Below are 22,101 nucleotides of genomic sequence, written 5' to 3' on the forward strand. Positions count from 1 at the left end.
TATCCAAGAAGTGGTTGCCGTCTAAGTGTTATTCTTACCTCTGGGGTTTTATAATTTCCAACATCCTCCAGGCTCAGGGTCCTGAAGCTCCTATTTCCATTAAGCCCAAGATTTTTCATTACATTAGCACTTTCGGTGTGGGGTTGTTGTGAACTGAGGCAGAAACTTGATCTTTGCCCTCTTATAGCCTGTCTTTCTTGGTTCAATGTCTGGTACATAGAAGACCACTCAATAAATGTTTCTACTGAGTGAATAAGGCTTGCCTAATTTCCTCTAACCAAAACGAACAGTGGCAAGGAAAACTGGCCTCTGAGCTGTAGGTGTGTGGGACAGAGTTTTCCTACATTGTCTCTGAAGGATAATTTCTTCTCACATGGCAGCTCCTCTGCCACCATGGGACTGGAAGCGTATGGCAGTCAGTTATCCAAGAAAAAGGCAGCTAGGGCCTACGTGAGGAAGTAGAGGAGTAAGAATGGCAGGAGGAGATGGATTCAAGACAGGTTACAAAGGTAACACCCGCGACACATCTTACCATAATCCAGACAGCGTGAACACCAGAAGCATTGTCTTTCTCTCCAGAAGGTGAGTTTAAGATTTTTGAAAGGATAGCATGCATAACAAACTGCAAAATCTTCCTCTACAAAGAAGAACTTTTATTCTGCTCGTTCATCAGTAACAGCACAGGAAGCACTCTAACACTTGTATCGCTGCTGTAATTTGCCTCACATGGGTGAAGGCGGTACTGCCAGAAGATAATTTATTCCTGTTTGCCAAAGGAACAGACCAAATACTGTAATATCATTTTCCTCTCATTTTGGGCCAAGAAATGATCCTCATGACAGGGATATTGCTTGAACATTTGCAGCAGCTATGGAGCAGGAGGTGATTGATACCTTGCCAAATCAGTTCCTGGCATTATGGGTAGGAAAAGTTCAAGTTGCTGAAAGGAAATTTCACATTTCTCCTATTAAATCACAGAGCTGTGTCTGACTTTTATAAAGCCTTTGTATTGTGGGTAAAAGATTATCTTTCTTCAAACAAAACTACCCCGAATTGCCTGGCTCTGCCATTTTTGCATGTGTTCGTTCATTTATCCATCCATCCTACCCATCCATCCATCCATCCATCCATACATACATACATCTGCATATGTGCCCATTTTCACCTCCCACATACCAGACTTGGGATGGTTTGTCTACTTAAATTAACATGATATTTATGTTTTCAAAATCTGTAAACAGTAGTTCCTTTCTGTCTGCTGTCTATACTTTCTGTGCATGCTTTCCTATCTCCCCTGCCTTTTTCAATAATGCAATGTGGCTATCATCCCTTTCCACCAACAGTGCTCCTTCCAAAGTCAATAGTGACCATATGTCATGAACGTCACACTCTGGAAAGTGGCCATCTTCTCACTTTCTTTTTCTTTGGCTTCCATAATGTCACACAATTTGTTGCATTCCTCCACCTTTCTGACTGCTTTTTTATAGGTGTGCATCCCATTACTGGCTTTCTTGAGTCTTATCCCTAGTTATCTGCAATTCTCTGGTAACATTTTCCCTTGGGGTGATTTTATTTTATTTTGTATTTGCTAGACTGCCATAAAAAGTATCATGAACTTGGTGCCTTAAACAGCCAAGATTTATTGTGTCACAGTTCTGAAGATGTCTAAGATCAGGTTGTTGACAGGCTTGTATTCTTCTGACCCCAGTGAGAGGGAATTTGTTCCAAGCCTCTTGCTCAGCTTCTGGTGGTTTCTTGGTTATTTTTGGCATTCCTTGGCTTGTAGGATTGTCCTGATCTCTTCCTTTGTCTTCACATGGTGTTCTCCCTACATGTGTGTCTGTGACCAAATTTTCCTTTTTATGAAGATATCAGTCATAGGGGTTAGGGCCAGCCCCAATGACCTCATTTTAGTTTGATTACCACTATAAAGGTGTTATCTTCAAATAAGTTCACATTCTTAGTTACTAGAGATTTCGACAAATGAATGGGAGCAAGGGATACAGTTCAACTCATAACTCCTCTCATGACTTCAGTGGCTTTTCCATACACTGATGACTTTCAAATTGGTGTCTCCAGCCCAAGCCTGTCTTCTGAACGCTAGTACTGTGTGTTCACCTGTCAACTGGCTGTCTCCCCTTGAGTAAATTTCATGTACTTGAACTCAAAATGTTTACTACTATATTCATGACCCTTCCCCAAACCAGGTCTTCTAAGCTCTGTGAAAGTCATTTTATCTATTTAGTTGTCCTGGACAGATAGTTATTCTTGGCCCCTTCTTGATCTTCATTTCTGCACCCACTTCTAATCATTTGCCAAGCTATATGCATTCTATCTGTGCAATACCTTTTAAATCTACCTCCCTTTGACCTCACTACTACTACCTCTTCAGGGTCACTAATAACCTTGCCCACAGACCATCCCAGTGATCTCTTAACAAGTCATTTCCATCCCAGTTTTATTCACTCTCAATCCATTCTTTACATTGCAGAGCAATCTTCTGAAAACCCAAATCTAATCATTCCATTTCCCTATTTAAGCTCATTCAAATGGCAGCAAATAACCTTGGAAGTGCACATTGGGCCCAGACAGTTGGGGTTAGCCCTTGAACTAGAGTTTGAAGGGAAACTATGACTTAGGTGAGTGGTGAAAAGGCTGTTATGAGTGTGGATCTGGCATTTAGCCATTTATAGGTTTAGGTTCAAGAACTATTTCTACCCACCCACTGGAAAGTGTAGGTAACCATAACAATTGTAAAAATGACCTGATGTTGTTTGTTTAGCTTCTCTATTATCTCCAGAAGCAGAAACTTGCAAATAGTTTTATTTAGATTGTGGCTTAAATCATAGCAGAGCTGCCGAAGCAGCTGCCTCTGCCAGTTCCTGACTTGCACACTTCCCCTGAGTGACAAATGTATGTGCTAACAGCATTGGCTGTACCCTAGCATCTGCTCATTTATTTTTTTCTGCTCATGACAAGGCATAAATATTTTGTGAACTGATCCATAGGCTTATGTTTTAAAAGCCCAGTTCCCAAAGGAGAAGATATTTGTGGACCATTAGCACTAGCAAGGGACTGTGCGGTGAATTGGCTCCCAGAGGCTGACTTGTCCACCCACTCAGCAATTAGTGCTCTTTATGGAAATTGCTTGTGTAATTGGCTTTTCCCCTCTTGGACCATAGAAAATGAGGGGGAGCTCCATACCTTCCTTCTCTTCCCTGCACTTAGCAGATGACTAAGGCACTGTTACATAGTAGGCATTGCTAACATTAGTTAATGAGTCACCACAGGGGTAGGACAATAGCCACAGGTCTTTTGGTTTATCTTGAATTGGGTTTTGGACTAACAATGAATTATGAAGCTGGCTTATGAACACTTTGTCAAATCCTTCAATCAAGAAATTCAACAGGGCCGGGCACCAGTGGCTCATGCCTGTAATCCTAGGTACTTAGAGATCAGGAGGGTAACAGTTCAAAGCCAGGCAAGTAGTTCACTAGACCCTATCTCAAAAACCCCGTCACAGAACAGAGCTGGTGGAGTGGCTCAACGTGTAGGTCCTGAGTTCAGTTGCACACACACACACACACACACACACACACACGAAATTCAACAGAGCCACTTAGAGGGGAATGTGTTCCAGGAAACCCTAACAGAGAGAATTAATAAGTAGAGGGTTTCCATAGTCAATAGAGAATATTTACCCAAGTTGTTAGGATGGAAGTGACATTGCAGGAGGGTGGTAATGATGTTACAAGGTACATAAGTATTTTAGCGCTCTTTGTACACACTGAATGTGAGATTACAAGCAAATCAAGACTTTCCAGGAGAGGAGACAGACGACCAAATAGAAGAAAGTTAATGTGAAAACCTAATGAAAAGTAAACAGGGCGATTCAAAGATGTGAAATCAGCATATGAAAACCCAGAATTAGAAAACAAATTAGAATCAATTAATTATTTGTACAAGATGCTATTATTTCAAGCATAAATATTCCCAGTGCATCTAAGATATGATTTTTAAATGCCATTAAGTTATGTGTATGTATTTTAGGAAAAATATATATGATTTACAAATTAAAGTAGTTGTATAGTCTTAATGCCAGTGTTTCACTACTTAAAAGAAAAAGATGTGCATTTTAGGTGTAGCAGTCACAACTTTATTTAATGCTATGAAAGCAGACAAACTATAGACCTACCTAAACCACACCAGAATAACACTTTTAATTTTACTTTCTTCATATAATGTAGCCTTTTCTTATCTCTCTTGCTTCAATTTAGTGGACCAATCTCATTGGCAAATATTCTGAAGTAAGTCCTGTTTCTTTTGGTTTTCCTGGGTTAGAGTGAATATTTCAGAACTATCAGGACAGACATTCTCACTGTTTGAAAGTAAATGTCCACTTGCTGTTGACCTTGGATTGACTGAAGTAATATGGGGAGAATTGAGATATTCTGCCCCTCTATCCTCCCCTGGGAATCAGTCAGCTTTCCTCCAGGGTAAAACTTGCCCCCAAGTATTTATCAGTATAACAGACAGCTATACACCTTCAATATGTCTGCCATTGGGTTCTTATAAGGAAGCTGACAAAAAATAATCTTCCTAAATGTTTCCAATAGATTCTTTTCCTGAGGACAGAAATTGTAACTCATAGAGATGGCTGCAATACAAAGAAAACTAGAGAATAAGGACATTGGAGAGAAAGGGTGACAGAAAGGTGAGGAAGGAACTTATATTAGTCCATTATTATAGCAAAATGCCTGAGATAATAAACTTCTAAAGAGAAAAGACTGATTTTTGTCTCACAGATTTTGGAGGTTTCAGTCCATGTTGGTTGGCCCCATCATTTTGGGCCTGTGGTGAGGCAGCATATCACAGTGCGAGCACATGATGGAGCAAAACCACTCACATCATAAGCTCAGAAGTAAAAGAGGGCACTGAAGAGGTCAGGGTCCCACAGTGCCCTTCAAGGGAATGCTCCCAATGACCTAAAAACCTCTCACTAGATCCCTCTTTTAAGGTTCCACAACCACACAATAGTGCTACCCAGGGGACTAAGCTTTTAATAAATGGGCCTTTGGAAGACAAACAAAACCAGAGCTAAAGCTGGTGCTCATGCCTGTAATCCTAGCTACTTGTGAGGCTGAGGTTGGAAGGATCTCAGTTTGAGGCCATAGTCCATGAGACCCCCATCTCCACAATAACCACAGCATATACAAGAGTGAATACAGAATTCTTAAACTGGCTGAAACCACCATAAGAAAGGGACTAAGGTAGAGTGAAGAAAAATAGAGGAGATGAACCAATTGGGGTTATAATACATATATACATGAAAATATCACAAGGAAACGCTCCGTGTAGCTACCTTTATCTCAAACAAGCAAAAATGTCATTTTTTTCTTTTTTCTTCTACAAAATCAGAGAACAGGAGGGCAAACAGGTCCTGCCTGGTGGGGGGAGGGGAGATTGGTATCAGTGGGAGGGGAGAGGTAGTGGGGAAAGGGTGTAGGAGGGTGAATAAGGTACAAAAAATGTGTACACATGTATGTAAATTCAAAATGATACCAGTTGAAACTGTTCCAGGAATGGGGTGGAGGAGGAGGGAGGGGGGATAAAGGAGAGCAGTGGAGGGGATGAGTTCAAGTATGATATATTTGATACATTGTGAGAACTTTTGTAAATTCCACAATGTACCCCCACCCAGCACAACAATAAATAAACAACCAGAGCAAAACGAAGCGAAGGTGTGGTTCAAGCAGTAGAGAGCCTGCTTTGCAAGCACAAAGCCCTGAGCCCTGAGTTCAAACCCCAGTCCCATAAATAAATAAATAAATAAATAAACAAACAAACAAATAATCCAAACTACAGCAGAGCTGCACAGTTGGGTGCTTGTGAAGGTTCTAGAGAGTTCCTATGACACAGAGCAGCTGGTTATAAGCCCCAGAATCTCCACAGCTGTTTAGCAAAAGGTGGACTGGATGGACATGGGAAATGAGAATCATGGAACCTTGGAAAATGTGCGGGAACCAAGAGACCTTCACAGCCAGGCGGCTGGAACAGTCTACCCTGTGCCCTACTGCTATTGCTGCTAATGGGATTTAACCACTCTAGCCTCCTGGAGAGTGAAAGATCTGGAAAGGAGAGCCTGACCTGCTGAAACCACATCTTATCATACCCTATTGCTGGGGCAGGAAGAGCTATTTGGCTTTCTACAGCCTCCATCGTGGGATGGGGGCACAGTTTCCCATTAAGGCTTATGTAATGTTCAACTGTTCCTGGAATTGGGGGAGAGGGGGATGAAGGAGAGCAGTGGAGGGGGTGAATTCAAGAATGATATATTTCATACATTACAAAGAACCTTTGCAAATGCTACAATGTACCCCCACCTAGCACAAAAACAAAAAACAACAACAACACACAAAAAAACAGGCTCATGTAAAGAGGCAGGGGAACTTTCCTTCCACAAGGATATTGGATGTCAGGCAGCTAAACATAGTTTAGAGGGCTAAGATGTCTGCATTCAAAACATCCAGCGAGTTGTTAACTGGCCTGAGAGTTTTTTTAAAAAACTGTTGTTTGTCCTTTTGCAATGAAAAGTACTTTCTATTATCTGGGAAAAAGACCAGGATTATCACCAAAAAAAAAAAAAAAAAAAAATTTAAGACAATTTTGTGGCATTTCTGCTGATTCACATCTAAGATCAGCAAAATCAATTCAAAATCTTTCTTAAGTGCCTGGGAAGTACATAAAAGTCCATTTCAGCTTTCTATGAGTGTTCAACAGAAATGATATAATCTAATTCTACAAATGAAAGGCAGTACAAGGAATACAGTCAAGTAGTCAGAGTGTAAGGATGAAGTGAGATAAGCGGTAGCTGGAATTGGGACAGCTACAGAGTTATTAAAACAGAGTGTGTTCCCGTAGTCAAGGGAAGGTGACATCCATGGGCAACATTGTGGAAATGGAGCCTGTTTTTGGAGAGAGGAAGAGGGCCAGAAATAAACGAACAGGTGTTAAAGCTGATATTTACCTGGGGGAAGGGAACCAGAGGAAATGCACCCTTGTTTAGAATGTAAATCTTGAAGATGTCTTGTTTGACAAGTAGTTGTCTAATGGAAAGTGGAGTTCCTCTGACATATGCAGGACCAGGGTAAGAGGCACTAGGTCAAGATCATGACCGACTTTCAGGTACAGCTAGTATCGTTGTGCGTTATTAATGTTCTTAACACTTTATTGTTGTTACTGTTGATATTCTTTCTACAGTTACTATGAGAATGCCTGGATCAGAGCTGGGGAAAAGAAGTATCCCACTGCAATACACATTTCTAAAAGGGACGTCCCAGCTCTCCTGAACAAGTGTTTGTAATTGAATGACCTCCCAAATAGGTGTCTTCCCTCCAGGTTTTCTCTGTCCTATGTATCCTGCCATCTCTTTCCAGTTTTGGCTTCCTGAAACTCTGCTTTCAAGTCATTATAGCTCAACAAAACACCTCATTTGCTCCGCACAATTAAAAGGGCCAAAGCCCTACTTGTCTTTGTTGGCAGTGTGCCAGGTTCTCTGGTGCACTACAAACCTGGTGCTGCCCTACAAAGCTTGGATCTAACATCCAGGCAGAAATTAATTTCTCTACTTTCTGAATAATTGCTCTTCCCAACAAGATTATCAGCTCCTTGCATACAGAAAGAGCTTAATAAAACTGATTAGCCAAAAAGGAAAGGCAGGGAAGTATCCTAAAGAGAAAGAAAGCTTTGAACTGGACACACCTGAGTCTTAATCTTAGTTTATCAGTGATTCATTGTCCTCATCCTGTAAAACGGGATGGTAAAATTCATCCTAGAGAACTGTCATAGAGCTCATACATGTAAAGCTTCTGATACATGGTGGGTGTTAAATAAATGCTAGGTATTTTTATTTTTATGCTGTAAAAATAATCGTTAGTTTTAAAGTCAGTTATGGGTAGACAAGATAAATTGTATTCCAAACAGAAAAAATTAATACTGTTTTAGGGACAAGATAGTGACAGCAGAAATACAATTCTTAGTAATCCTTTCAAGTATACATTTTAGTATCTAAAAAATGAATCAGCATCAAAAAGTTTTTTAAAGTCACTTTAATATGCATATAAGTACCCAAATCTTTCAGGTAGACATCTTCAAAATGTACCTTTTAGGTAATGAACATTTGACTATCATTTGTAATAAGGTAATTAGCAAGTCTTGAAAAAACTTCTTAAATATGAAACATTTAATAAGGCCTACACGATATGTATACTCATGTAACCAACATCTAGGTTATTTTAAAAGATCTTTATGGCCAGGTACCAGTACCTCATGCCTGTAATCCTAGCTACTTGGAAGGCTGAGATAGGGAGATTGTGGTTCAAGGGCAGCACAGGGAAATAGTTCATGAGACACCATCTCTAAAAATTAACCAGAGCAAAAATGGACTGGAGATGTGGCTCAAACAGTAGATCACCTGCTTTTTAAGTGCTAGGTCCTGAGGTCAAACCCCAGTTCCATCAAAAAAAGAAAAGGATATATTTATGAATCAAAACTTTTCAAAGTTACAAGTAACAAATAGTACTTGATAACTAAAATGGAATTGTGCTGGGGGCAGTGAAAGTTTTTTAAATAATAAAGTGATACAGGTGAAAATGGAAGGGTGGGAAACTGCTTGTGCATTGGCCACCTATCATGCTGACCCTTTTCAATAATTCTAAGGCTACATGTTTATCTAAGAAGTTAACCTTCTGTGAAACTCCAGCCAGTACCAATAATGATCTTACTCTAAGGGAACATTTTCTGCCACTCCAATGCAATAGAATATGATTTTTTTTTAAAAACTGAAATATAACTTTTCAACTATTTTTTGTAGAAATAATTAGTATCTCTTTTTATAAGACAAAATGTCAGATAATTAGGACTGCCAAGCAACATGAAGTCAAAAATCGGGATTATATTTTTGCTTTTAGTGTTTCTTCAGTGATTATAACATCTTTATGAAAAGATCATGGCCCTTTCAAAAAAAGAAGGAAAGAAAAATAGTCATCAAAAGTTAGTTGAAAATAGTCGAAGATAATGTTATGGTTAAAATACAATTTGTAAGGGTTTGTTGAAAGAATCATCCATCAAAGAAAAGGCTTAAAGCAAGTAGAGAGTCAGGAGGCTGTGTGGTCTAACCTACTTGATTTGGGGGTCACAATATTATCATTGTAGAAACTTGGTACATTGGATGCCTTCTCTGCCTCCTCTCCACCTTTCTCCACCTGCCTTTATGTCTGCACCTGTAAAAACTAAGAAAGAGGCTTCTTGTCTCCTGGCTTCAGTTTATTACTCAATGGAGTGTTCTTGCAGGATATCAAAGGAAAGGAGTATTTTTAGGGTCTCTGGCTGGGTGTGTCCTTAATTAAAGGTTATAGCCTAAATCAAGCAACCTTCTCCTTGCAGAGTCTTCCAGTCACACCCTCCCCTTCTCCCTTCAGGCATAGGCATAGTAAAAATTGTTGTTAAACTTGGGTACTTCCCTACCCACTGTGATCTCTCACACAGAGTATTTCTCAAATTTTAATTTGCATGGGAATATCCAGAGGACTCCTTAAACGGTAGGTCCCCACTGCAGAAGTTCTGATTCAGTTGGTTTTAGATGGGCACTGAGAATTTACGTGTCTAACAAGCTCCCGGGTGACGCTGGGGTGGACAGCCTAGAGAACCACTGCTCTACAGCCTTCTTCCCCGGCCACTTTTTTTATATATATATAAATTATCCTAATTTCAACTTGACATGTCTTCCTTCTGGAATCTAGCTAACATAAATGTCTATAAAATTAGTTGACAATAGACAAAGTTTGCTATATGGTTAAACACAATTTTCAGGTGCTCATTTGAAAAATCTTCAAATCAAAGAAGAAAAAGTTGAAGGAATTTAAGAAATCATTTTGTCCAAAGAGGTCAGGTGATTTACCTGTGGTGACACTGTGTGACATGGCCTAGAATGTCAGAGAGTAACAATCCCTGCAATGCTCTCACACACACACACACACACACACACACACACACACACACACGTGCGCGCGCATACTCACTCAGGTTAGGGCACAGGTCTATACATGATATTTGCCTCATCACTTGGGGTAAGTTGAGATTAGGTCTCTAGCTAGGTTTTAGTATAGTGCTTGTTAAAGCCACCTGTTTCATTGACCTTTTGTATCCAAAGGACATAAAGGTTAGTGGTAGGGCTCTGTTCAAGTGGTATCTGTGAATTTGGGCTGTTGTCTTCCATGCCATCCTGCACTTGCTCACAAGGAAACTTACCTGACACTTGGCTTTTCACTCACAGTGCTTTCCAAAGGCCTTTGCCTCGTAACTCTTTACGAGCTTGGCTTTTCAAATTGTTACTTGAGAATCAAGTAACACCTTATACTCAATGTACTAGGTGGCTATAGTCTTTCCTTTCCCTTTGGCTTTGAAGCTCCTAGAGCAGATCCCCAAGACATGGTCTGCCCAGTTTCTCCCAGCCTTTGCTGGAGCTACAGCCTGCTGCAATATTCCTACCCCTAGTCACAGAAGTTGAATAAAAAGTCAGTCTAATACACTATTCCTTTCCTCAAGATTTTCAATTCTGGGTAACTGGATTTCCCTCAGAAGCCTAAATCCGTGAGAATGAAAATGCGGAAGCTTCAAGTTTTCTGCAGAGAAGGGCAAGCAGCAGTGAAGTGAAAACAAATAAGGCTGACACCCAACAGCAAGGTGCAACCCTGAGGAGATGGCCTGACTACCACACCCCTGGTTACAGTTGTTCCCGAGGTTTAGGGATGCCTTAGCCATCCTATCCCTGGGTTGCTAAGCTCCTCAAAACTGCCTCTTTTTCCAAACCCAATTTTATATTGGTTTTCTAATGCATAAAGTCCATGTTGTAATTAATGGAGTACCACTGATAGCCATTTTTATTTGCCCGTTCATTATTAGTTATAATCATTTGCACTTATTAAGTACTTCCTCTGGGCCAGTTAATCTAAATGCTCCTTGGAGGTGGGTATTGCAACAGAGGAAGCAGACAGAAAGAGATTGCATGACCACTGAGCAGATATTTCTGGGTCAGTATCTGCTGCTAGACATGATTGAATCCAAATCCCTACCAGGTCTCTCCAGATTCAGGCAGCCTGGGTTCTTAACTACTATATGCTATTTGGTTCTCATTTGGATAGAAATTCCTTTTCAAGTAACAGGAAAGAATCGAATAGGATTTTTCAGTACTCTTTTGTATTCACGTTCAGTATGGTAGAGTTGATCATCTCATGATTAAGTCATGGTAGGTACTTTACACATCTGAGTTCTTATAATTTTCTCTACCATATATCCTATTTCTCGGCCTACAACTCTGCCTGGTGAAGTGATGGTCATTCTTCATCTTTAATGTAACCTCCCATACATCCTTCCCTGTTCCAGGCTTATGAATAAAGCTCCAGGCTTTCTTCTTTGTCTCAAGTTCACATAAAATTATGGTTAATTGGAGATATGTCTGACTCTAAAACTAAGTTGAGAGCTTCATGTAGGTATACACTACGTAGTCTTTACTTGTCTGGTCTGCTCCTGACATAATACCTGCCAAATAATAGGTGCTTAATAGCTATTTGTTGGACCAAATTGAATTTGGGAGCAGCGCAGATGAAGAAATCATATTCTCTGCCTGGACAAATGAAAAAATGACTTGAGATAGCCTTGATATTATGGCCCAGGTAAACAGGTATCTCCAAAGAAGAGGGGAGACCACCTGACTTGAATAATGAGAGACTTCCAGTTCATCACTTCTGAAACAGTTTATTTTCAAAACCTATTAATGTCTGAGCACTAACTGAGTTTGCACTTCCCACTTCTACCCAGACACTCTCTGTGGCATAGAAAATAGATCGTATTGATTTATAATCATTGACTGTATCCCAGGCAACATTCCGAATATTAATTTTTGTCAGGACTGGCTTAATATTAACTGAATAGTGTAAGACCATGTGAGATGACCTAGTGTCTCCATTTCTAGGATTGGAGCTGGCTGTTTCATGACCCAAGCCCTGGATATACCTCTAGGCCTTGCCATGAAGCTTCTAAGTTTGTCTTTCTCAGGACAATAATTAAAATTGTCTCCAGTGGCTGAACTCTTCTCAGGACTCTCCTACCTGGCCAGTGGGTAGCGATCAGGCAATGGGCTATATCACATAAGAAACAAAAGGTACAGTACCAAAGAGCTTGGGCCTGTGCTGACCAGCCCCTCAAGGCTCCTGGCTGGATCTAGGTGGTTCTGGCTAGCTGGCACAACATGGGGTGGCTGTCAGCTCTGGCCACAGACCCTTGGGGGTAGGTTGATGTGAGGGTCTCACTCAAGCCAAAAAGGAGGGACTTTTGCACAGCTTAGTTGACTCCAGCAGGTCACATCCCTCAGCCAGTGGAAGGAACTGACTGGGCCTGATCCTTACCAGCACAGACGGTGCAAACGCTCTCAACATTGTTGTTTTCGTATCAGTATGTTTGTGCAGTGATGAATGTATTTATTCCTCAGACTTGGGGCAAGTGGGAAGTAGCAGGCCAAGCTCTTCCTCCACTGCCTGCTCCCACTGGACTGAGCTATAGCAAGGACTCCTCCAGGATTGCAAAAAGAAAAAAAAAAATGAACCTTTGAGCAAATAAGAAATCTGAGATTTGCAGCATAGCCATACACTTCAGCCTGTGAAGCAAACAATCTGGACCCAGACTGACTCTCCTGACCTCATGCAGCTGGGGGTTTCCCATCCTTCACCACTGGGGGTGCTGGGCTGCCCTCCCACTGCTCCCATGCCAACAGTATTCATTGGGCCTCAAGCCCCTGAGCAGGAGTGCAATCAGGCAGGTTGACCCTGCCCTCCTACAGCCATCCCTGAGTTCAGGGCAGCCCTGGGCAGCCGAGAATGCAGGGCTCAGGAATGCTGACTCTGTCCTGCCCCCAGGCCTGGAGAACAGAAGCTGATGGTGCCAGGCCTGGGAAGAGCAATTGGGCTCTCAGCTCTGCTGTGCCCCCTGAAGGGACCAAGTTCCTCCTATTCCCCAATCACACTGGGTCCCATGTTCCTGAACCTGTGAAGTGGATGGCAGGAGTGAGGTGATAAAGAAGGACCTGACCAGAGCCTCAGTCTGACTTTCCAAACTGGGGATGGGTGGGAGCTGTGGGAATTGAAGCTGCCCAGGACCCCCTTCCTAGGATGTCCCAGCTGCAGTCACCCCACTTTAATTTTCTACAGGAATCCCTTCCCCTTACCTCACTTTGCTATTTATTGCAATAATTTATTGACCTCAAAAATGCTGCATAATAGACCCCACTTGGGGTAGGGAGAGTCCCCAGGGTCCCCCCCCTCCACTTGGCAGGATCCCGTGGGGCCAAGGTGCTGAGGGAAGCCTCTCTGTACCCCACCCATTACTTGCTTCCCCCTGCCCCCATCCCCCAGGGAGGGCACCAGGTTGGGCTCTGGCCCATTTGCAAATACCTCGAGGGGGAGGGGAAGGGATGGGTTATAGCTGTTTTGCTTAATTGAAATTGGAAGAGAGATCATGTCCTACTTTATGTCCTTCCCAGAGTGGGGAAGGGACACCGGGATCGGTGTCTCCTGTACTGGCCACCGCCATTGTCACTCATCACATTGAGTTCACTTCCTTCAGAGTTTGCATAAATTCATGTCAGAGCTGCACGCATGCAGCCTTCCAGTGTCAAAGAAAAGCGATTGACTGAGCACTGTCTCTCCATTTAGAAGCATGCAGTGATGACAAACTATTATTTTATGATCTTTTATTAAAAGCTTAATTGAAAACTTAAGACGAAATGATAAGGCACACCTTATACAAAAACAAATTATAAAAGATACTTAAAAGATAATTTTTTTAAAAGACCAAGAGTATCAACATCAGTCCCTCTTGGAAAACCTGAATAATTGAGAGTTCACTGAATCTTAGCCTCTTGCCATTGAATTTGAACTATTCAATTATAAACATAGCTGTGTGATCTGCAGTAAACATTTTGGATATGTAAGAGCCTCAAGTACTTTTGACACTTTTATAACAACATTAGCATTGCATAACATGAATTTAAGCACAGAAATCAGTCTGTGATGCTTCTGTTGACTTTTTCGAACAGCTGTACATTTTAAATGTTTTAAAATCCAAAATTAAATAGTAAATTTTAATCAAGCCAACTTAAGGCATTAATCATAGATAATACATCTAACTGCATCTTTATATACCTCTACTTATTTTCCCCACCCCAACTGTAGAACTGGCATTTTCCTTTAAGGTTACACTGTTCTGTTTAGTTCTTGCTAATGGTTCTTGGCTCTTGATAGCTCAGGAACTTAAGCCTCCTTTTTTTTTTTTTTCCTGGACACCATTGCTTCTCAAGGTGCTAATATGATTGCTTCAAGTGGTTATCCACTGATGGATTCAAAGCTAAATTAAAGCAGGAATGCCATTAATAGTTGAAGGTTTTAGTTTTCATTAGACATTTTCTATCTCATTTCTACCATGTTGGAAACGCCCCAGCAAGACAGAGCCTCCACCACCCAGAAAGAATGATGCCTCTGTTCCCCACTTGTGTCCGTGGGAATAAAAGAACTCATGGCTCACAAAGAGCAAACACAAATGCATGTAAGAGTGGTGACAACAGAACACCTACCTTGGAACTAATGTCCATGAGTGTTCAAACTGTTTCTAGAACTCCATATTTAATCACCACAGTGGGTCCTTGTCAGGAACAAGATCAGACTGTGCATAGAACATTTTATCCAATTCTTGGGAACAAAAAAGAGTCAAGAGAGGGTAATGGGGGGAGGGGGTGATTATATATTATATACATGTATGACATGTATAAAAATATCATAGTGAAACTTATCTTGTACAATTAATATATGCTATGGAAAAAGAAAAACAAAAAAGATTGAAAAATAGATACAGAAAAATTATGCATATATCCATTTTCCTGAATTGACATATGCATAGATATATTTTCTATCTCTGACAACTGAGTGAACCTAGATTCAGGGGTACCCCAATAAAATGGGCACACCTACAGTCAGATACTGATTTTTAAATATCATTCTCCAAGCAAATAAGGATGGATCATTGGAGAATTGATTCATTCTAGGAGTGTAGCAGGAAAATAAAAGATGCATCTTATAGTACCAAGAAATAAGAAAGAAATCCAAAGCAAAATATTGAGGGCACATCACAGGAATTCAGAAGCCCATCTGAAAGAATTCTCCATGGTCAAAGCTGGAGTAATTTGAGCAAAAGAATAAACAATGCAAGTTCGATTGTAACCCAGATTATGAAACAAATAGGCATGAGTCTGTATGAATTGTTGAATAAATAAATAAGAGAAAAAATAGACAAATCTTACTACATTAGAAATCCAGTCACTCCCCTCTAGAAGGTAAAACTTGAAACCTCCATCCCTCACCCAGAGTAGGAGCTGGCTTGGTTACTGGTTCCAAAAAAATAGTGTAGAAAGGGAAAAAAGGATCATGGGGAAGCCTGACAAATCCTGTGTTGGCCAGGTGATCATGGTTAGCATCGTGAGTAATAAATCACATTGGCATGTATCATCGCTGGCATTACATGATAAGAAAGACACTTCAACTTTCTGGCATTCTTCACCTAAACCCATACTCCTATTATAATCATGAGAAAAAAACATTTGGCAGACCTGATTAAGGGACATTCTACAGGATACTTCAACAGCACTTCTCAAAACTGTCAAGGTGTTGGGCATGATGGCATATACTTATAATCCCAGCACCCAGGAGACTGAGGTAGAATGATCAAAAGTTCAAGGTCATCCTAGTCTACATAACAAGACCTGACTCCAAAAAAAGACCGCCGAAGGTATGAAGAACTGTCACAGACCATAGGTAACGAGAGAGGGAGACGTGATGACTAAATGTAATGTGAGGTCCTGGAATAGAAAAAGGAGGTCATTGGTAAAACTAGTGGCAAATGAAGTCTGAAGTTTGGTTAGTATTAATGTACCAATATTTATCTGTCGATGTTGCCAAATGCACCATTTTGGATGGAAGAGTCAAGGGTTAGGGGGCAGGGGCTGTAACTACAGCACAGTAGCCTGTACTCGTGAAGTCAACCCTGGGTTAGGGGTTCGTGGAGCATTAATTAGTGTGGGAAGAGGCTTGAAGACTGAGTTTCCATCTATAACACTGGATGGAGGCTGCAGGCAATTGAGGAGACACAACACTGGACTTTAATGATCAATCTGGTGGCAAGTGTATAGTGAACTTGACAGGAGATGTTACCAGCAGTTTTGGCACTGGGGAATACGACAGTCTTTGGAAGGAAAGGGTGGAAGCAAAAATAACAGAATTCTTTGCTTTCTTATGCTAAACTATTTGATTATGCTAACAGTTACAATTCAAAACACAATTGTCCAAATACCTTTCTAATGTTCATCCATCTCTAGTTAACAGACTTTTCAAAACAGACTCTTAGGAACCCAGACCTTGCCAATATAGCATTTTCTTTCTAAGAGTCCTTTTTATAGAATCAGGAATGAATTAGGACTGTGATTGTTGTGGTCATATACTTTACTGCTAAGGAAGTTGAAATCTACTCCCCATTTTTCCTCCATGAAGTTCTCAAACCGGTGTTCACTCTTTCTTCCTAGGTACCTCCAGATCCTCAGTCACTCGATGTAAACCCGGAGCCAACTGCCCCAGTTCCCACAGTGGCATCAGTAGACAACTGTCCCCCCTATCTGTCACGGAAGATTCTTCTGCTCCTATTCTTGAACTTCAGAGCCGAGGATCCTCTGGAGTTTGTGGACATAGAATTGAGAGACAGAACAGATCAGGTATGTGGGTGACCTCTAAAGTGGCAGTACATGTTGGTGGCCTTCTAACCATGAGCACGGAATACAGAGATTTATATGCACTCTTATGAGCAGGTGTGTGGGGAAGGTTTATTGAGTGAGAGGAAGAGAAGATGGAAATGAGTAGATACAATCTGTTAGGGGTATACAGTATAGTGAAAAATGGAATACCAAAACCTATAATTGAAGAGCTTAATACATAGTTGGGTAATGACTTGTCATGAGGTTTACAAGGTAGCTAGGTTTCTCATCTTCAAGTGTCAAAACCCGGCATCTTTTAGCTAAGCCCTGGTATTCAGTAATAACATACTGTGTCCATTCTGAAAAGCATAAAAACATGCATAAAATCAGAGAATTCACTTTTGGTCTCATCATGACTACCAATCCCTGGCACCCCTCCAGTTTTTCCAATCTTACGTGTTGAGCAGGAGACTTTTCTTGACTCCCTGATTAGCATTTTCTGATCAGTTGAAACCTTTATCCTTTCTCCACATCCATCTGATCACTCACCAACTCCGAGGTTACTGAAATTTCTAGATACACCTCATAAAACTATGCCCAGGAGTTTCCCAGCAAATTTTTATTTCTGAATGCAGCTGGGTCCACAAGGTTGCTGCCTGAGGCTTTTGCTTTTTGGTGATAGACATCTTATTCCCTGTTTCAGAGAATGCTCTCAAACCCCAAGTTCATATTCACTTCCTCCCTTCAAATACTACATATCCACCTTCCTGAAAAAACAAACAAAACAAAAAAGCACAATTGTGTGATGACAAACACTTTCCTGGTAACACTGGTAATGCTTTCACCAGTTACCATCATTATGGGATCCCTTCTGGCAAGTGTCTTTCCACCTGTCTTACGTTTGTTCCTCTTCCTACATCTATCTATGATTGCCTCCTCTACACCCCTTCCCTCTGCTTCTCTAACTGTTCCTTCAGTTTGACTGGTCGCATATTAAAATCTCTTTCATCCCTAAAAACAGTAACAACAGCAAAAACAACAAAACACACCATCAAAAATAACTGGGTAAAGAAAACAAACAAATCAGAAAGATAAGAAAAGCTTTTATTTTTAGTGAAGTAAAATGGCAATTCAGGAGATTCAATTAGGACTGGGAGGCAAATTTAAAGGAGGGAGGGATAGAGGAGATGTGAAAAAAACTTATAGGGTCCTAATAATTTGAGAACAGAAGGTTTTTTTTTTTTTTTTGGTGGAACTGAGGATTTGAACTCAGGATTTTGAACTTTCACTTGACCCACACCTCCAATCCATTTTGCTCTGACTATTTTGAAGATGGGGTCTCATGAACTATTGGCTGGGGCTGGCCTCAAACTGCAATCCTCCAGATCTCAGCCTCCCAATAAGCTAGGATTACAGGTGTGAGCACCATAGATTTTTTATGCAAGAAAAGATTTTCCCAATAAAAAAGACTAGCTTAAAATGATGCCTCAATAGCTATATGGACCCCAAGACTAAAAAATCTTTAAAGAGTTAAGAAAATACCACTTTCTAAAATTCTCAGAAAGTTTTTATTGGCTTTAATAAATTGCAGCCATATTTCTATTATCTCAGTTGTTTGCAAAACAGAGTGTTCCAGTTAATTAAATATGCTGGTTAATAAAGATATGCTTTGGATATGAATCCACACAACTATACCCACCTTATTTTTGACAAAGGCGCTAAAAATATACGATGGAGAAAAGACAGCCTCTTCAACAAAAGCTGTTGGGAAAACTGGTTAGCAGTCTGCAAAAAACTGAAACTAGATCCACTAGTATCAACTCAAAATGGATCAAGGACCTCAATCAATATCAGACCCCAAACTCTGAAGTTGGTACAGGAAAGAGCAGGAAACGCTTTGGAAGCAATAGGTATAGGCAAGGACTTCCTCAATAGAACCCCAGCAGCTCAGCAACTAAGAGAAAGTATAGACAAATGAGACTTCATAAAACTAAAAAGCTTCTGCACAACAAAAGAAGTGGTCTCTAAACTGAAGAAACCACCTACAGAGTGGGAGCAAATATTTGCCAGCTACATATCAGACAAAGGACTGATAACCAGAATATATAGGGAACTCAAAAAACTAAACTCTCCCAAAATTAATGAACCAATAAAGAAATGGGCAAGTGAACTAAACAGAACTTTCTCAAAAGAAGAAATTCAAATGGCCAAAAAACACATGAAAAAATGCTCACCATCTCTAGCAATAAAGGAAATGCAAATTAAAACCACACTAAGATTCCACCTCACCCCTGTTAGAACAGCCATCATCAGCAACACCACCAACAACAGGTGTTGGCGAGGATGCGGGGAAAAAGGAACCCTCTTACACTGTTGGTAGTTTTTCAACCACTCTGGAAAAAAATTTGGAGGCTTCTTAAAAATCTAAACATAGATCTGCCGTATGATCCAGCAATCCCACTCCTGGGGATATACCCAAAGGAATGCCACACCGGTTACTCCAGAGGCACCTGCACACCTATGTTTATTGCAGCACTATTCACAATAGCCAAGTTATGGGAACAGCCAAGATGCCCCACCACTGAATAATGGATAAAGAAAATGTGGTATCTATACACAATGGAATTTTATGCAGCCATGAAGAAGAACGAAATCTCATCATTCACAAGTAAATGGATGGAACTGGAGAACTTCATTCTGAGTGAGGTTATCCAGGGTCAGAAAACCAATAATAGAATGTTTCCCCTCATATGTGGACTTTAGATCAAGGGTAAACACAGCAAGGGGATTGGACTTTGGTCACATGATAAGGTGAGAGCACACAAGAGATGTATGAAGATAGGTAAGACACCCAAAAAACATGATAGCACTTGATATCCTCAATGCAAAGGAACTAATGCAGAAACTTTAAAGCAACAGAGGCCAATAGGAGAAGGGGACCAGGAACTAGAGAAAAGGTCAGTTCGAGAAGAATCAACTTAGAATGTAACACACATGTACAGGAAAGCAATGCTAGGAATCTCCCTGTACAGCTATGCTTATCTTGACTAGCAAAAACCCTTAGTCCTTCTTATTATTGTTTATACTCTCTCTTCAACAAAATTAGAGATAAGGGCAAAACAGTTTCTGCCTGGAAGCGAGGGGGTAGTGAGGAAGAGGGAGGGGGTGGGGGGGAAGGGGGAGAAATGACCCAAACATTGTATGCACATATGAATAAACAAAAAAATAAATAAATAAAGATATGCTCTGTCCTTCATGAATTAATCATATATTTCAAAGACCAATCCATTAAAGATTTTGGGGAACACAACTTACTTTCTGTGATGATTAGAAGGAATGTGGGATGTTCCAGTGCACCAAAGAGAAGAGAAAAAAGGGGAAGAATGTGAAGAACAGCCCAATATGATTTCATGGACATTATGGTACTTAACCTCAAAATTAATCTCAAGGGATACAACCTATCACTGTGACAGATGAAGAAACTCAGGCAGGAATTAAACATGTACTCAAGGACATACAATGGCAGAGCTAGAACTTAAATTCATGTTTCCAAATCCCAGTGGCCTCTACCTTCATTTTGTATGATCCCAATAAAGGTTCATAGAAGTGAATCTAATTCCTCACAAACAAATTGTAATGTATATAAAACTATAAATCTAAGCAGGACTATAGAAAATCATGTTTACAATGGGAGGAAAGATAGAAGAGCTCTGGAGACTCCATCTGTTTATTCTTTGTAAAACTAAAGAACTAGCACAACAGTTAAATCTATCAGAAGAAAAAATGATCAACAATATGGAGGAGTTCAGATGGTTATTGGTGTCATGAAAGCACTGTCCATGGTAAACAGTGATACAGAAACAGTCTTCAAAGATGGTGATGATGAAGGCACATTTCACCCAAAAGGATGTTTAAATTCTTTGTTGAATCATTCCTTCTTTATGAGATTGTCCCTGAGAATAATGGGATCTGAAGAGTAGGAGGTAGGGTACACCTTTCTCTTAAGTATCACTTCTCTTAAACTTTCATGCATAACTGCCGTTCCTGCCAGGAAAAGAGAAACATTTCTCCAAACCATTTTTGAAACTTCCAGCGCTCACATGGAAAGGTGAAGGCTGAAAGCCTAGACAGAATGAATGTTCAGAATAAAATGTTGGGCTCTAGAGATACTCGCATGGGTTTTCAACATTGGATTGTCTTCTTTTCTTCATCTGTAAAGGGGATAATGACAGTGTCTACTGAGTAGGATAGGTTCTTTCCTAGACTCCCAACACAATAATCTCTGATTCTAACTTCTTGTTTATCTTATTCTCCTCTTGTCCAAGCCTAAGTCACAAGGACGTCGAGGAAAGTTGCAGGACTAGATAATTATCAAGATCAGGTGGTGTCTGTACATAGTCGAGGTTGCTGGCCAACTCATACTCCCAGCTCAGTGTAATTGCATCATGGAAGTTTCTCCTGACCATTTGCCACCCTACCTCTTAACAACTGCTTCTTTGCCTTATGTGGCTTCATATCTGTCTGAGTTGGCCTTTTCCATACTGTATTTCTGGTTTTCCACTAGACCGTGAGCGCAAGTCTTTCACCTTTGAACCCCTGAGACCCAACTAGCTCCTTGTTGTATCTCCAAAAGATTTTGTTGAATAAATAAAAATTTTAAATTCCAGTTTTCATCCTCAGGAGTCTTAAGCCTTGAGAATTCAGTAATATTTATAAGACTTAGGAGTCTAGTTCATGTTCGTACTTACTTGGTTTATATTCCCAAATGAAAAATGTATTTTCATAGCTTGCTTACCCCTCTCCCCAAATGATTATATCAGAAAGCCTTAGCTAGGTAAAGGTTTTAACCTGGGATGGGGTGGGAGTCATGCCTGGCTCATTAAATAACAGAAACACGTTCGACCACAGCACCGGTAGGTTCTGGAGAGGTAAAGCAAGAAGCCCCATCCACTGCTGCTTAGAACTTGTGGGCTGCACCACTTTCTTCACCACCTGCTCCTACTCAACTCCCTGTTAGGTACATGAATCATTATGTGTAACTCTTTCTCTATCCAGGGAGAAGGCATTTATGATGGTCAATTCTAGAGTTTTGACTATTTTAATGTGAAAACTGCAACTAAATTTTCTTACTTAATATAAAAACACAAAGCATAGCTTATTGTGTGCCCAAAAATGCATTAAGCAGAAATTTGTTATGAAGTAGGAAATGATTTTGTGTAGTCAAGACTTGCTCTGTTGTTGGGATACATTGCTTT

General features: G+C 40.5%; 1 protein-coding gene across 1 annotated transcript in view; it reads left to right on the top strand.

Moving 5' to 3' along the window:
• Slc35f4 (solute carrier family 35 member F4) overlaps positions 1-22,101 on the top strand; it is a 227,004-nt gene that overhangs the window by 182,424 nt on the left and 22,479 nt on the right. Inside the window, exon 2 of the mRNA XM_074067908.1 lies at positions 16,682-16,867. Coding sequence (XP_073924009.1) covers positions 16,682-16,867 — 186 coding nt within the window. The remainder of the gene's footprint in view (positions 1-16,681; positions 16,868-22,101) is intronic.

Source organism: Castor canadensis, chromosome 3, assembly GCF_047511655.1.
Source record: "Castor canadensis chromosome 3, mCasCan1.hap1v2, whole genome shotgun sequence".
In the NCBI taxonomy this organism is placed as follows: domain Eukaryota; kingdom Metazoa; phylum Chordata; class Mammalia; order Rodentia; family Castoridae; genus Castor; species Castor canadensis.